Source organism: Phalangium opilio, unplaced genomic scaffold (genome assembly GCF_054372755.1).
Source record: "Phalangium opilio isolate 3A_F unplaced genomic scaffold, DU_Popi_V2 ptg000105l_1, whole genome shotgun sequence".
Lineage (NCBI taxonomy): Eukaryota > Metazoa > Arthropoda > Arachnida > Opiliones > Phalangiidae > Phalangium > Phalangium opilio.
Genome location: NW_028324207.1, coordinates 8,864,256 through 8,880,713, shown reverse-complemented (window position 1 = coordinate 8,880,713; position 16,458 = coordinate 8,864,256). Strand labels below are relative to the sequence as shown.

Here is a 16,458-nt window from a genome sequence, read left to right as displayed (position 1 = left end):
TTTTGACCTTTGAACTTTCAACAAACCCGATGTGTTAAAGCATCAGAATATTCAATTATTTTGACCTTTGAACTTTCAACAAACCCGATGTGTTAAAGCATAAGAATAGGCGGCTTATTTTGACCTTTGAACTTTCAACAAACCCGATGTGTTAAAGCATCAGAATAGGCAATTATTTTGACCTTTGAACTTTCAACAAACCCCACGTGTTAAAATGTAACGAGTGTTTTAATTACAAGTATTGATTATTCTATTCTAGTCTTTCTTTTAGGACCATCGTTTGTTTGTATATTTCGGTGAAAGAGGGTCTGGCGTGTGAATCCATTTGCCAACAAGATCCCATTAAGATGTAAACATCAAACGGGCATTGGTCGGGGCAACTTAACCTTTCACCTCGTTCTAAAACGTCCGCTAAACTCGTATCGGGAACATTAGGAATCATAGGATTATCACCGAATGAGAACATCTCCCATAATGTAACGCCGTAACTCCAGACGTCTGATTTGTGAGAGAATCGTCCATATCGGATGCTTTCTGGGGCATACCTGTATCAAATTAGAAATAGTATTTATGTTAGTTAATTAACATCAATTTAACTTAATTAGGCTTTCAAAACCTTAACAGGGTTCATATAACTTTAGGAAAACGAATTTCCCTGAGATTTCCAGGTTTTTCCCCATATACTTCCCTGAGCTTTCCAGGTTTTTCCCGTATATGAAGTATCCCATGGAGCAAATGTTAACGAAGGAGGGGAGGGGGGCAAATAGGACTATAACATACTCAAAGGGCATCCCCGTATCTCTAGTAGAACCAGAGTTATGAGACTCCAAAGTATAGTGTAATGTTAATCCTATGGAAGGGATGTTAACGAACATGTTGCTTAATTACTTGGCCCCTGATTGACGCAAATTTCCCTGAATTCTACCAAAAATTCTAGATTTCCCTGAATTTTCTAAAAATGCTAAACTTTCCCTGAGGTTTTTGTCAACTATTTATTTCCCTGAGGTTTTTGTCAACTATTTATTTCCCTGAGGTTTTTGTCAACTATTTATTTCCCTGAGGTTTTTGTCAACTATTTACTTCCCTGATTTTTCCCTGAGGTTTTTGTGAACTATTTCCCTGAATTTTCCCTGAGGTTTTTGTCAACTATTTCCCTGAATTTTCCCTGAGGTTTTTGTCAACTATTTATTTCCCTGATTTCTCCAGGTTTTCCCTGTTTTCCAGGTTCGTATGAACCCTGCTTAAGCCTATCTAACACCGTTATTTGATTAGGAAAAGGTTTTGTATTGCATATTCGTCCCGATAGTTAAAAAGTGGTATTCGCCAAGGCTTAAAAAATATCGAAGAAATAATTAACTTACCAACGAATTGGTAAATTTCTTTCCGTCCTAACTTTGTAATAATGATTCTCCGTGAATTGTGCCAAGCCAAAATCGCTTATTTTAACGTTTTCAGGAGTGGCGACGAGGATGTTTCGAGCGGCTAAATCCCGATGAACGATGTGTTTTCCTTCTAAGTAGTGCATTCCCTGTAGAATGATCGAACATATATTTTTCGTAGCATAATAACTAACATTACACTCGATCGGGACTGAAAGACACCAAAAATTTCATATAGGGACTTGGCAACCTTGAACTATTGCTACAAAACATATAAGCTGAAACAACAACTTTCTATCTGTGAAGAAAACATACCATAATGGCGCGGGAGAGGGGGTAGCTAAGCTCGAATTGGCATGATTCTATTCGGGCCATTTTGTGGTGCCGAAACCCGGGATTAATAAATTTTTGACTTCAAATTCCTGGAAAACGAAAACCAATGATGATGGACTTAAAGCAGTCCTGTTTCTATTCGGGCCATTTTGTGTTGACGAAACCTGGGATTAATAAATTTTTGACTGTAAATTCACGGAAACCTAAAACCAATGATAATGGACTCAAAGCAGGCCCGTTTCTATTCGGGCTATTTTGTGGTGCCGAAACCCGGGATTAACAAATTTTTGACTAAAAACTCCCGGAAACCTAAAACCAATGATAATGGATTCAAAGCAGCCCGTTTCTATTGGAGCCATTATGTGGTGACGAAACCCGGAAACAATAAATTTTTGACTACAAATTCACGGAAACCTAAAACCAATGATAATGTACTTAAAGCAGGCATGTATCTATCCGGACCATTTTGTGGTGCCGAAACCCGGCATTAATAAATTTTTGACTAAAAACTCCCGGAAACCTAAAACCAATGATAATGGATTCAAAGCAGCCCGTTTCTATTCGAGCCATTATGTGGTGACGAAACCCGGAAACAAAAAATTTTTGACTACAAATTCACGGAAACCTAAAACCAATGATAATGTACTTAAAGCAGGCATGTATCTATCCGGACCATTTTGTGGTGCCGAAACCCGGGATTAATAAATTTTTGACTACAAACTCCCGGAAACCTAGAGCCAATGATAATGGACTAAAAGCAGGCCTGTTTCTATTCGGGCCATTTTGTGGTGCCGAAACCCGGGATTAATAAAATTTTGACTATAAATTCACGGAAACCTAAAACCAATAATAATGGACTTAAAGCAGGCCTTTTCTATTCGGGCCATTTTGTGGTGCCGAAACCCGGGATTAATAAATTTTTGACTATAAATTCACGGAAACCTAAAACCAATGATAATGAACTCAAAGCAGGCCTGTTTCAATTCGGGCCATTTTGTGGTGCCGAAAACCCGGGATTAATAATAATTCACACGCTAGCAGACATTATATTGGCCGCAACGGGACTAGAAAAACTGATTACAATAAAAAGCACTTACTTCAGCAATATCAGAGGCGAATTTGAGCAATCGACTAATTGTGAGTTTCCTTCTGTACATCTGAAGATAAGCCAAAAGACTTCCGAGTTCCAAATACTCCATGACTAGCATCGTTTGAGGTTCTTCCACTAATCCCTTAATTTCGACGATATTTTTGTGCCTTAACGACTTCATGATATCGATTTCCCGAAGCAAATCTCTCAGACCAGCTTCCGAAAGAACTGATTTCTTAATTCGTTTAACGGCCACCATTTCTTTCTTCAATCCTTCCCATTGAGAAAATGTTGCTCGACAAACTTCTCCGTAAAAACCCTGAAAAGTGCCAAATTTTACTTCATTGCTTTTCATATTTTTCAAGATATGCAATAACAAAAACCGGTTTTGATGTACAATAAGGAAAACCTGTCTTTCTTAGCCTCATTTTACAGGGTTCGTACAACTTTTGCAAAACAAATTTCCCTGAGATTTCCAGGTTTTTCCCGTATATGGAGCAAATGTTAACGAAGAAGGAGTCGGGGGCAAATTGGACTATAACATACTCAAAGGACATCCCCGTATCTCTAATATAACCCAAGTTATAAGCCACCAAAGTATAGTGTAATGTTAATACTATGGAGGGTATGTTAACGAACATTTTGTTAATTACTCGGCCCCTGTTTGACGAAATACCAAGTTTTTAGTATGGTTGGATGGGGGGCAAATTGGACTATAACATACTCAAAGGACATCCCCGTATCTCTAGTAGAACCAGAGTTATGAGCCTCCAAAGTATAGTGTAATGTTAATCCTATGGAGGGTATGTTCACGAACATTTTGCTTAATTACTCGGCCCCTGTTTGACGAAATACCAAGTTTTTAGTATCGTTGGATGGGGGGCAAATAAGACTATAACATACTCGAAGGACATCCCCTTATCTCTAGTAGAACCAGAGTTATGAGCCTCCAAATATAGTTTAATGTTAATCCTATGGAGGGTATGTTTATGAACATTTTGCTTAATTACTCGGCCCCTGTTTGACGCAAATTTCCCTGAATTTTACTAAAAATTCGAAATTTCCCTGAGGTTTTTGTCAACTATTAATTTCCCTGAATTTTACTAAAAATTCGAAATTTCCCTGAGGTTTTTGTCAACTATTAATTTCCCTGATTTTTCCAGGTTTGTATGAACCCTGTTTTAAAATTCCCTGACCTTTCGGTCTCATTTAAAAACTCCGTTTATCAACCAGACCCACGAGAACCATTGTAACAAATAATTCCAAAGTTCTCCTACCTGTCCCAAAGTCTGACCCATGGTAAGGTCATTAATATCGATAACCCAAGGCGACGACTGGTCCGTTATGGTATTATCTCTGTCACTCTCGTTCATGGTCTGATCTAACGTAATCAAACTTCCAACGGGTACATCGGGACCATCGCTAAAACTCTCGACATCGGAAAGCATCGTAAACGTTGATCTTTCGCTGGAACCGCTGTTAGCATTGGCAGACATTTGATCGTAGGAGAAACTATTGGTGGCTGTTAACTTGACTTGATTTATCGCACTTTTGATCAGATTTTTGCGTTCAGTGAACGTCGTAATCGTTGTCAATGGCGGCTCGATGTTACGAGATTCGGTGTGATGTCGGGGTAAACGTGGGGTGATGTTGTTTGAGTCGAAATGATCATTACGTGTTGGGCTTTTGTTAACAGGGTAAACGGTAGCGTAGGAATGATTTCTCCGAGAGTTGTAGACTGTAACAGACATTGAATAGCTATTAGCCTTATTACAGGGCAAATTTCATTACACAGGGTTGTAACGGAATTTTCAGAACCAAATTCCCGGACTTTTCCAGGTTTTCCCTGAGCTTTTTAAACCGAAAGTGTAAATGTTTACAGCACGTTTTAAGTGCTTATAATTAAATAAACTCGATCTACATTAAGTTTTCTAGGCCTGTGCGAGTACCCGGTACCCGAAAATTACCCGGTCGGGTATCGGGTCGGGTACGTACCCGACCCGATACCCGAAAACTTAATTTCTTAATACCCGAAATTATTCGAATATTTAAATTTTCCCGCTCATAACCCGTGACAAGGCTTAGGACAATCGGGTATTGGTTTGGCAAAGTTTTTTGAACTTCAGTTTGAGTAAACTTTTCCACAATGCTCAGTATTATTTCAATCCTCGCTAATAGCTTTAGCGTCTTATTTTTGTACTTTTCGCCATAATGGTATCCAAGTCTTTCATGACACTTATTTTTTTCACAAATAAAAGTATTTCAACCCGATAAGTACCAGATATGATTTTTTGCTACCCGAAAAGCACCCGACTAATGGTAGTCTAGCTAGGCCTAATTATTCGAGTACCCGTTAGAAATCCGGGTACCCGACCCGATACCCGATTTGAAGTTTTTTCAACTACCCGTACCCGACCCGAAACCCAAAAATCGCTACCCGCACAGGCCTAAAGCTTTCCAATGTATTTGTTGCACCAAATGAAAATAACAGTCCAAGAGATTTTTTTAAAGGCATTTACTTTACAAAAACAATTCTAGACAGCATTTTTAAGGATTGCTCTAGAGTTCACTCTGTGTTAAGAGACGAGATGAGGAAAAACTTTCGTTACTCTTTCAATAAAGACTTATCCCCAGAATTTTTACCCACTAAAATCAAATTCCCTGACTTTGTTGAAATTTTTAAAATTCCCTGACTTTTCGGCCCATTTTTAAATTCCCTGACTTTTCCAGGTGTTCCCTGACCCGTGGCAGCCCTAAACTAAATCATAACCCTAACACTCTGATCTATTTTTATCTCAAGTTTCAGTTCTAAATTAACCCACAAATCCTGTTTGCATAAATCTTAATTAAACATTACACAAACCTTCATATAATGTTTGATTAACGTCTCTCATAATTGCTTGCGGTTGTTTTCTATTATCAGGATCATGGATCCAACATTCACTCATCAATTTGTACACGTCTTCATGACATTCGGGAGGATTTGGCAGATGACTTCGGTGATCATTGAAAACATCCTAAACAACCACCAATAATTACAACACACGGTGTTCCAGAAAGAATGGGATCAAAGTACGGTGGCAGGGTTCATATAACTTTTGGAAAACAAATTTCCAGGTTTTTTCCCATAACTTCCCTGAATTTTCCAGGTTAATTTTTGCCGTATATGGAGTATCCTATGGATCAAATGTTATCGAAAGAGGGGGGCAAATAGGACTATAACATAGTCAAAGGACATCCCCGTATCTCTAGTAGAACCAGAGTTATGAGCCTCCAAAATTTAGTTTAATGTTAATCCTATGGAGGGAATGTTTACGGACATTTTGCTTGACGCAAATTCCGTGATTTCCCTGAATTTTACTAAAAATTCTAAATTTCCCTGAGGTCTTTGTCAACTATTTATTTCCCTGAATTTTCCGGGTTTTCCCTGTTTTCCAGGTTTGTATGAACCCCGCTTGTGTCAAAATGTAATAGAAGTTATATTTTCGACTCAAAATCTCCCATAGAACAACGCCATTGTACTTCAGTTACCCAACCCTTCATGGAACACCTTGTATACTTACACTATTTCCATAATCATTAACAAGAGGTTTATCTCCGTAAGAGAATATCTCCCACATTGTTGTGCCAAATGCAAAAACATCGGCTTGGATCGAATATTGGCACAAAGAATATTCACTTTGACATTCTGGTGGAATCCACGGATAACTAATTGAAAAAGATAACAATTTGGACTGTTCACTCGCTTGAAATAGTCCCGCCAGAGTTCGTACGAAATTTTTACATTGAAAATCCCTGACTTTTCCAGGTTATCCCTGACCAAATTTTGGCAATATCCCTGGGACCATTTTAAGTACGTGTTTACCAGAGCCCACTTCATAATTACACCTGCAGCCCATATTTAGCATTGCTCGAAGCAATCATGGTTTGATATACCAAAGGAAATCCCTGACACATCCCTGACTTTTTAGGAAAAACCTTTAAATCCCTAACTTTCTCCCTAATTTTCATATCCCTGACTTATCCAGGTTATCCATGCTGGTTCCGTACGAACCCTGTGGACCGGATCCCAACTCACTCATCAATGTCGTAAATTAGAAGACCAGGATCTGACAATTTGACTTTCAAGGAATTCTCCGTCCAGGACGCAACCATTATATTTCCACAGCGAATTTTACCGTGACAAAAATTTTGTTCTTCCTACAAACCCAAGCAACCAATTAAACCGTGTCAGTTCAGAGTCAAAGTTTAGTGTAGCGAGTGGCACAAAAGGTTGCTTAATTGTTTACCAGATACCACAAAGCGGTAGCGAGATAAGTCGCGGCTTCAATCAGATCAACTTGCTCCAGATCATTCCGATTGTTGCGTAGAAAGACATTGAGGGGTCCTAATGGCATAGATTCCAGGACTAAAGCCAAAGGGTTATGCAGAATAATTCCAACGGTTGAAACTATGGCTTGACATCGCCATTGCATCACTTTGCTACATAGTTGTAAAAAATCCTAAATAAAGAAGAATATATCGATAACTGTTAAATGTTTGGTCCGGAATGAATAGTCCTTTTAAGGGTTCGGACGAAATTTTTATACTGAAAATCATGGACTTATCCAGGGTTCATACAATTTTTGGAAAACAAATTTCCCTGATATTTCCAGGTTTTTCCCCATATACTTCCCTGATTTTTTTCCCGTATATGGAGTATCTTATGGAGCAAATGTTAACGAAGGAGGGAGGGGGGCAAATAGGACTAAAACATACTCAAAGGCCATCCACGTATCTCTAGTAGAACCAGAGTTACGAGCCTTCAAAGTTTAGTGTAATGCTATATTCCTATGGAGGGGGTATGTTTATGAGCATTTTTCTTAATTACTCGGCCCCTGTTTGTCGTAGCCCTACGTTTTTAGTATGGTTGGATGGGGGATACATTGGACTATAACATACTCAAAGGACATCCCTGTATTTCTAGTAGAACCAGAGTTACGAGCCTTCAAAGTTTAGTGTAATGCTATTCCTATGGAGGGGGTATGTTTATGAGCATTTTTCTTAATTACTCGGCCCCTGTTTGTCGTAGCCGTACGTTTTTAGTATGGATAGATGGGGGGCAAATAGGATTATAACATACTCAAAGGATATCGCCGTATTTCTAGTAGAACCAGAGTTACGAGCCTTCAAAGTTTAGTGTAATGTTAATCCTATGGAGGGGGGTATGTTTATGAACATTTTCCTTAATTACTCGGTCCCTGTTTGTCGTAGCCGTACGTTTTTAGTATGGATGGATGGGGGATAAATAGGACTATAACATACTGAAAGGGCATCCCCGTATCTCTAGTAGAACCAGAGTTATGAGTCTCCAAAGTTGGGTGTAATGCTATTCCTATGGAGGGTATGTTTATGAACATTTTGCTTAATTACTCGGCCCCTGTTTGACGCAAATTTCCCTGAATTTTACTAAAAATTCTAAATTTTCCTGAGTTTTCCCGAAGATTTTTGTCAACTATTTATTTCCCTGATTTTTCCAGGTTTGTATGAACCCTGTGAAGTTTAGCCCGGAATAAATAGTCCTTTTTAAGGTTCGGACGAAATTTTTTAAATGAAAATCCCGGACTTTTCCAGCTTATCCCTGACGAAATTTTTCCATCAATATCCCTGACTAATTTAAGGTGTTGCATGGTCACACCTGGAGCCCATAATTAGCATTGCTCAAAGCACTGTTTGATATACCAAACAAAACCCCTGACCAATCCAGACACTCTAGGACAAAAATTTCAATCCCCGACTTATATTATCCCTGAATTATCCAGGCTCTTTATGAACCCTTAATAGGAAAAGGCCAAAATTTTCAGAGCAATTCTAGGTCGCCCCAGAACAGTAAATGGGAGATAAGAGTGTATTAGATTAGTTAAACAAAAATAACAAACAAACAAACGTACCTGAATGTACGGCGTAACATACTGCGGCAAAAGCGCTTTAACAATAATAGGTCTCATTTCCCCGGAAGTTTGTCTTAATTTGGCATCGTTATAAACTGTATGAAATTGACCTTTGACCCCTTGAGCCGTATTAATAACAACGGCGTTACTAGGGATGCATTGAGAAGTGCAGGAACATTCTCCTTGACTCGGTAATATTTGGCTTTCTTTATTCTCGGGACGGCATAAGAGCAGACGAGTCTTATCGTACTCGGAAGGTGAGACGCAGTAAACCGGATCCTGTATACGAATTTTCTTAGAGGAATGCGTGACTAGTTGGACTAAAGTGTCGAAAGTGTTTGTTTCCTCCGTTAAACGGTATTTGCCTTCCTCCCCCCGAAAGACTTTTAACGTTAAAGGCTTATCTTCCGATGGAATGCAAAGGTCAACTCGAAGTTCGTCGTAACAAGACGAACTCTCGCGGATTAAGTAACTACCAGGGTCAAAGTTTCGCTTCTCTTTCAATTTTTGGTATGAAAATTTGTACCTGATTTAAGAAACTTGTATTTGGTAAACGGGAAGTGAATTCATTGAGTTATGTTTAGAACACATTCAAGATACAGAATGTCAGAATGTAAAAACAAGACAAGGTTAACGATGTCACTGAATGACTGGGGACAGAGGGCGTGGACCACGTTTGGGCAGGCTGAGAAATAAGGATTGTTCAATGAGATAAAATCAAATACGGGTGGCGCCACCTATTATTCACTTGAAGAACCTTTTTATTGCCGTCTGCTGCTATAATCTGCGTAACAAGCTGTCAAGATAGTTTTTTAAGCTTGTTAAATAAAATACGCGTGTTAAATAATAAAAACTCTAGTCCTTTTTAATGTAATAAACAGATGAAATAAAATCATAATGATGTTTCTAATTGCAAATAAGCAAGTAAAAGTTGTAATCCTAGAATATATCAGAGATAACTTTTAATTTTAATTAACGTTTTTAAGTTAAACCGAACTCCTACGTTAACCAGTTGTAAACTGATAGGAATATCCATAAATAAAGCTATTATTATTATTATTATTATTAATTAGTTCTGCTAGAAGCTCACAGATGGCGCTGTTATGTTTTGATAAACGTGCTTGATAAAAAACAATGTGTTTCGCGGTAAGCCAATTTGAACTGTAACTACCTATCTCATTGGGATTTTTCTTAACTGGCCATTTGGCCAGTAGAAGTAGAGCCCAAGAACTAAAATTAAATAAACTGGACATTTGCCACTTAAAATGGCCTTACCATGAAGAGTTACGTATACACCCAAGCATTTAATTTTTAAACGGACATTTGTGCAAGGAATTTTATTTCGACGCCTACTGGCTTCCTATATCCATTTTTAAGTGATCAGAAAAATTGTGTCTCTTACCTTTTGATCTACAGATGGCGCTAGAAACGTATTGTAAGGTGTTATCTAATAAGGGAATTTTACAAGTGCCATCTACTGGTTTTCTATCTCAATTTTAAAATATTCCTAATTACATTTGTATTTTACCAGAGTTATGAGCCTCCAAAATTTAGTGCAATGTCAATACTATGGGGGGTATGTTTATGAACATTTTGCTTAATTACTCGACCCCTGTTTGACGCAAATTTCCCTGAATTTTACTAAAAATTTGAAATTTCCTTGAAATTTCCCTGAGGTTTTTGTCAACTATTTATTTCCCTGAGGTTTTCCAGGTTTGTATGAAGTCTGCTAGGAACTGAGACCTTTATATGGGAATTTACTGGCGCCATTTACTGGAAAGCTACCTTAAAAACAAATCTTTGCCTAAAAACAGATTTTATGGCTATACCACCATTTTTAAATGTTCCAAAAAAGACAGATGTGACCTTGCCAGGTTTTCAACATTCTTACATTATCCTGAATGCATTCTTCGCCATGTTAACTTACCCAACAGGACCATGACATTTCAACGTTTTGAGATTCTGTAAAGATGGTGTTGGGAGTTCCTTGCAAAGATTGAAGGTCCATTTTTCCATCAAACGGTAATAACCGTCTAAACACGATACGAAAGACCTCAATTGCAAAACGTCATCAAATCTGACATACTACAAATTTGAAAACAAACAACACTTCAATGTCTCAGTATAACTTATTTGGAGTAATTTTTACTTATGATGATTCTGAAATGTACAAATATATAGGCTTTGAAATACATATGCGAGGAAAAATTACATTGTTAGGTCTTGCTGTCGACTTAACTCTTGACTGAAATGTAGACCTCACTGTAGGCCTATTCCCATTATCTTTTTAGTGCCTAGTGAGCGTTACTAGCACTTTGCCCTAGCCAAGGCTCATTATATAAAATAACGGCTGGAGCTTGCTAATTTTTTCAACCCAAAAGTGGAATTTTAGTTTGCCAATTTTCGCCAGTAGGGGCGCTCGTTTTCAGAAATATTTTCGCGCCAAAACGGATATTCAAACGGGGAGTACCCGGAGTAGTATGTACGAGGCCCGGGTTAAGTTCAATTATTAATAATAAATTATACAATATAACTATGAATATTTCTTAAGTTTTACATATTCTAAAAATTATTTATAAGAAATTAATTTTTTTAACATAACTATAGTTGATCTAAGAAAATATGGTGTTGTCAATGCTAATAGTAATTTGTTAACAGAAAATAGCTTTCTCTATTACTAATTGCTACTAATTATAGCGCTTTTGTGCAGATTTTGAAACCCAAATCTTAACAAATGTTATAAAACACAGGCAAAAACGGATTTATGTACTAAGAACGTCGGATCAAAGCATTACCCTCTGGTACCATCCTCGCATACTTTATTGAGAAACTTCGTCTGCTTATATTATGACTCCACCCAAAAATTTCGGATATAGCGACTTCTAGCGGTCAAAATTGTCATTCTTATCTCTATTTTCGTGGTTAAATTTCTTTTCGAAATTGCGCCAATGGACAACAATGCGATATAACTCCCGATTTGGTGGAATTAAGTTTTAAAGTTACGAATAAATGATAATTCTTTAAATATTTTCTTTGAAGTTTCGGGTTTTTCTTTCTTTGTACTAAAATTATTATTGTAGTACATTTATGAGTTATTACTATTATTATTTACTTTCCTTATGCAGTATCTATATTCAAAGCCCAAAATATAAGAGAATTAGGCCGATAGATGGCGAGCGCGAGTTTTGAAATAATAAGCCACTCCCATCAAAACATACAAAGTAGTCGAGGATGGGTAGCGAATATGCTAGGTTCAACGTTCTTCTTACATTAATCCGTTTTTGACACAGGTGATAGGCCAAAATGTTTATATGCATTGTGCTACTTGCTACTGCTTTAAATTGATGATTTGTAACGCCATCTAGGGATGAGATGGGTTTTTTCTATACAAGCTATTGCCGCCCCTTACCTGATCAACCTGCACCAGCCGTTATTTTATCAAGGGAGCCTTGGCATTGCTTACTTTTTAGGACTTTCAGTTACTATAAGAACTTAAAAAAAATGCAAAAATTACTTGAGGTATTCCGTTTCTCCGGCTAATTTCGAGAGTATTATCTTTGCGAACGCTAATGTAATATAAATCTTCAATTGAGCATATATGAGTCCATTTTGATTTACTACTCTTGAGTCGCATCCTTAACCCGGGTTCCTGGCTATTGTAAGGAGTTATTTGAAGCGTTACTTCCCAAACTTTGCCATCTTCGTCTATTTGAGCTTTGTATTCTTCGCTACCATAATCGGGCGCTAAATCACAGACTTGAACTATAAATTGTTCCTAGGAAATTCCCATAGAATTAAAATATAAAGATTTAACATGGATAAAGAATGCGCGTGAGCGTGAAATTTGTTTTCACTCTACAGGACAGGCAACTCCCTATCTCGGACGACAGCTTATTCTGTGTATACTCTGTTACAACATCAGTTGTTAGCACGCCCAAAGCTAGGTCTTTATGTAACCTAGCTTTGTACGTGCTGACAAGAGACAAAAAACTTCAGGATCTTCAGGATTTAAAGTAAAGTAGAGGTCCGTGCATGCACTCGAGATAAAAAACTCGGGGATATTTTAAATTCTGAAGATCCTGAAGTTTTTCTATCATCTCTTGACAGCACGTACAAAGCTACGTTACATACAGACCTGGGTTTTACGCGTGCTAACAACCGATGTTCTATCAGAGTAAATACAGAATTAAGCAAGTAGTCCACTAAGCCTTGTGAAACCGTATCGTTAACGTAACGTCACGTATCCAAATACGAACAGAACTCCATCTGATAACGTTTCTTAAACGACGCTTTCGGACTTAGGTAATGGGCGCCCTCTTTCGGATGATTTACGAACTTAAAACGGTAACGATACGGTTTCGCAAGGCTAAGTGGACTACTTGCTTAAGCTGTCGTTCGAGATAGTGTAGGAGTATCCTGTCGTGTGCTAAACACGTGACCAAGGTAGTATAGAGTGGTGGCTATAAAAGCCTGGGATCCGGGAGGAGTGTTGTTTTGTGACTGAGTGAGGTCGGCGGTGGGTAGTTACGGAGTCGCGGTCTCACGGTGTTTGATAAGCAGCAGAGGACAGGATATGAACCGAGCCCCTGGCAGTTCACTGGATATACCGAGAGTGAGTTATCATTATTAATAGTTCTACTGACATAGCGGTAGCCTAGGCCTAAACCTGTTACAATTGGTGCCAGAAGTAGGGAGTTGCCTATCCTATAGCGTGAAAACAATTTCCTCACGCGCATTATTTATCCATGGATTTAATACTAAAAATGTTCGCGCATGCTTACTTTAACGTAGCCAACATTTTGTTTGCTATTTTGCCAGCCACGATTAACGGCTTCTAACAACGGAGTTTTAACCCAATAACGATGGTTTTTCCATAACTCCCTCGGTAAAAAATCCTTGTAACGATGTTTCATATCTTCGATACTCAAATTATGTTCTAACATTTCGCGAATCATGTCAGTGGCCGCTAAACCTAACGCTTTGTTTTTATGTTGAACCATTTCGGGGATTTTACTGTTAAGGAAATCGTGGCGTAGTTGATGGAAATAATAATCCAACGCGGGCAAATCCTTCAATCTCTACGAATATATCAAGGAAATTGAGAAAAAATGGTTTAACTTATTCCCAAGGTTCATACAACTTTTGGAAAACAAATTTCCCTGAGACGAACATTTTCCTTAATTACTTGGTCCCTGTTTACTCGATCCCCAGGTTTTTAGTATGGTTGGATGGGGGATAAATAGGGCTATAACATACCCAAAGGACATCCCCGTATCTCTAATATAACCAGAGTTATGAGCCTCCAAATTGGGTGTAATGTTAATCCTATGGAGGGGGGTATGTTTACGGACATTTTGCTTAATTACTCGGCCCCTGTTTGTCTTAATCCCAAGTCTTAAGTATGATTGGATGGGGTGCAAATAGGGCTATAACATAGTCAAAGGATATCCCTGTATCTCTAGTAGAACCAGAGTTATGAGAATGCAAAGTTGGGTGTAATGTTAATCCTATGGAGGGGGTGTTTATGAACATTTTGTTTAATTACTCGGCCCCTGTTTGACGCAAATTTCCCTGAATTTTACTAAAAATTCGAAATTTCCCTGAATTTTACTAAAAATTCGAAATTTACCTGAATTTTACTAAAAATTCGAAATTTCCCTGAATTTTACTAAAAATTCGAAATTTCCCTGAACTTTACTAAAAATTCGAAATTTCCCTGAACTTTACTAAAAATTCGAAATTTCCCTGAACTTTACTAAAAATTCGAAATTTCCCTGAATTTAACTAAAAATTCGAAATTTCCCTGAATTTAACTAAAAATTCGAAATTTCCCTGAATTTAACTAAAAATTCGAAATTTCCCTGAATTTAACTAAAAATTCGAAATTTCCCTGAACTTAACTAAAAATTCGAAATTTCCCTGAATTTAACTAAAAATTCGAAATTTCCCTGAATTTTACTAAAAATTCGAAATTTCCCTGAATTTTACTAAAAATTCGAAATTTCCCTGAATTTTACTAAAAATTCGAAATTTCCCTGAATTTTACTAAAAATTCGAAATTTCCCTGAATTTTACTAAAAATTCAAAATTTCCCTGAATTTTACTAATAATTCGAAATTTCCCTGAGGTTTTTGTCAACTACTTATTTCCCTGATTTTCAAGGTTTTCCAGGTTTGTATGAACCCTGCTTACTCTATTACGTTCACTTACTTCGAGTATTCCGATGCTGGGAAGTTTGAAACGCAGTTTAAACTCCAAAGACCATTTTAGCGATCCAGTTGCGTCAATTTCTTGACAGGGGCTAAGCCACGTGTTAGAATCGGTGCACCATAACCCGAATAAATGTCGCGAAATTGGACCAATTCCGCAGTATTTCGCGGCGTAAATGTACAAATCCTCCGCGATGAATATGCATCGTCCCAGAACGTGAATGGGTTCTTTTATCGTGTGAGTTTGAATTGAAACAAAACTTTCTAAGGATTCTTGGCGTTCCATTTTGTTTTAAACGCCTTTTTTCCAGTAATTTAAAACCAAATATCATCACATGATAACGTTATAAGGATCTAAATTAAAATTTTTATAATAATAAACAGACCAAGGCTTAGGGTGACGGTAAAAAACAATGTTTTTCTACTTCATCTGGAAGGCAGGGGATTATTTTACTAACCTAGTTTGTTCTTGATGCAGTTGAGGTTTTACAGCTTTGTTAAATGCATTGCAGTTATATTTGCATAAGGATTAGAATTAATTATACTATAGCTAATGCTGGTAATTTCAAATTTGTTTTGAACGCAGAAAATACAGCGGTTAAGCAAGGAATCCAGGGATTCAATGAAACCCTTGAATTCGCCAAAAACAAATGGAAACAAGCCCAAAAACCGCCAATTTGGCCATATGTCTAATCAGCGCCACTAGCGGATGGTCTGAAAACTACTCCCATAGAGTCTGGGTATATTTAAGCGGGTTTGCAGAATTTCCGTCAGGTGGCTCGAATGCCGCGCCATCTGACGGAAATTCTGCAAACCCGCATAAATATACCTAGACTCTATGGGAGTAGTTTTCATACCATCCGCTAGTGGCGCTGATTAGACATATGGCCAATTGATATTTCTAAAAGAAGCAGTCTGGGAAATAAGGATATTTTTTAAACTAGTCCTTGGGACCAGTGACCCCCCTAGTCCCCGAAATAATTAACTGGTCTCCGGACTGGTCCCAGCCTTTGTTCTCCTATAGATTTGCAATTAATAAACTGGTCCCGAGGACCAGTAACCCCCACTTTTTGAATTAAAAAACTAGTCCAAGCAATTAATAAACTGGTTTTGGACCGGAGGAAGTGTGCTATTTCCCAGACTGAAAAGAAGCCCAAATAGTTCCAGACCAGGCTGGGAAATAAGGATATTTTTTAAACTAGTCCTTTGGACCAGTGACCCCCCTAGTATCTGAAATATTTAACTGGTCTCCCGACTGCTCCCAGCCTTTGCTCTCCAATAGATTTGCAATTAATAAACTGGTCCCGAGGACCAGTGACCCACACTTCTTGAATTAAAAAACTAGTCCAAGCAATTAATAAACTGGTTTTGGACCAGAGGAAGTGTGCTATTTCCCAGCCTGTTCCAGACTTCCAGTCAGTCTTGGAAATAGCACAGGTCCACAGGTCAAAAACCAGTTTATTAATTGCTCGGACCAGTTTTTTTATTCAAAATCCGGGGGTTACTGGTCCTTGGGA

The 16,458-nt window shown here is 37.9% G+C and overlaps 1 protein-coding gene across 2 annotated transcripts; it reads right to left on the bottom strand.

The window, feature by feature from the left end:
* Positions 1 to 209: 209 nt before the first annotated feature.
* hop (tyrosine-protein kinase hopscotch) lies at positions 210 to 15,602 on the bottom strand. Of its 2 annotated transcripts, none has more exons than XM_089851540.1 (14): positions 15,400 to 15,602; positions 14,943 to 15,295; positions 13,514 to 13,810; positions 12,247 to 12,507; positions 10,660 to 10,817; positions 8,733 to 9,258; positions 7,092 to 7,304; positions 6,881 to 7,002; positions 6,366 to 6,510; positions 5,666 to 5,819; positions 4,080 to 4,540; positions 2,810 to 3,121; positions 1,362 to 1,528; positions 210 to 545 (listed from the first exon to the last, which is right to left on the bottom strand). In XM_089851540.1, the coding sequence occupies exons 2-14, from the start codon at positions 15,225 to 15,227 to the stop codon at positions 251 to 253; spliced, it is 3,396 nt and encodes a 1,131-aa protein (XP_089707666.1). In that variant the 5' UTR covers positions 15,228 to 15,295; positions 15,400 to 15,602; the 3' UTR covers positions 210 to 250. The 2 variants fall into 2 exon arrangements, with proteins under 2 accessions (XP_089707666.1, XP_089707667.1); XM_089851541.1 differs by having other exon boundaries at positions 14,943 to 15,241.
* Positions 15,603 to 16,458: the final 856 nt, after the last annotated feature.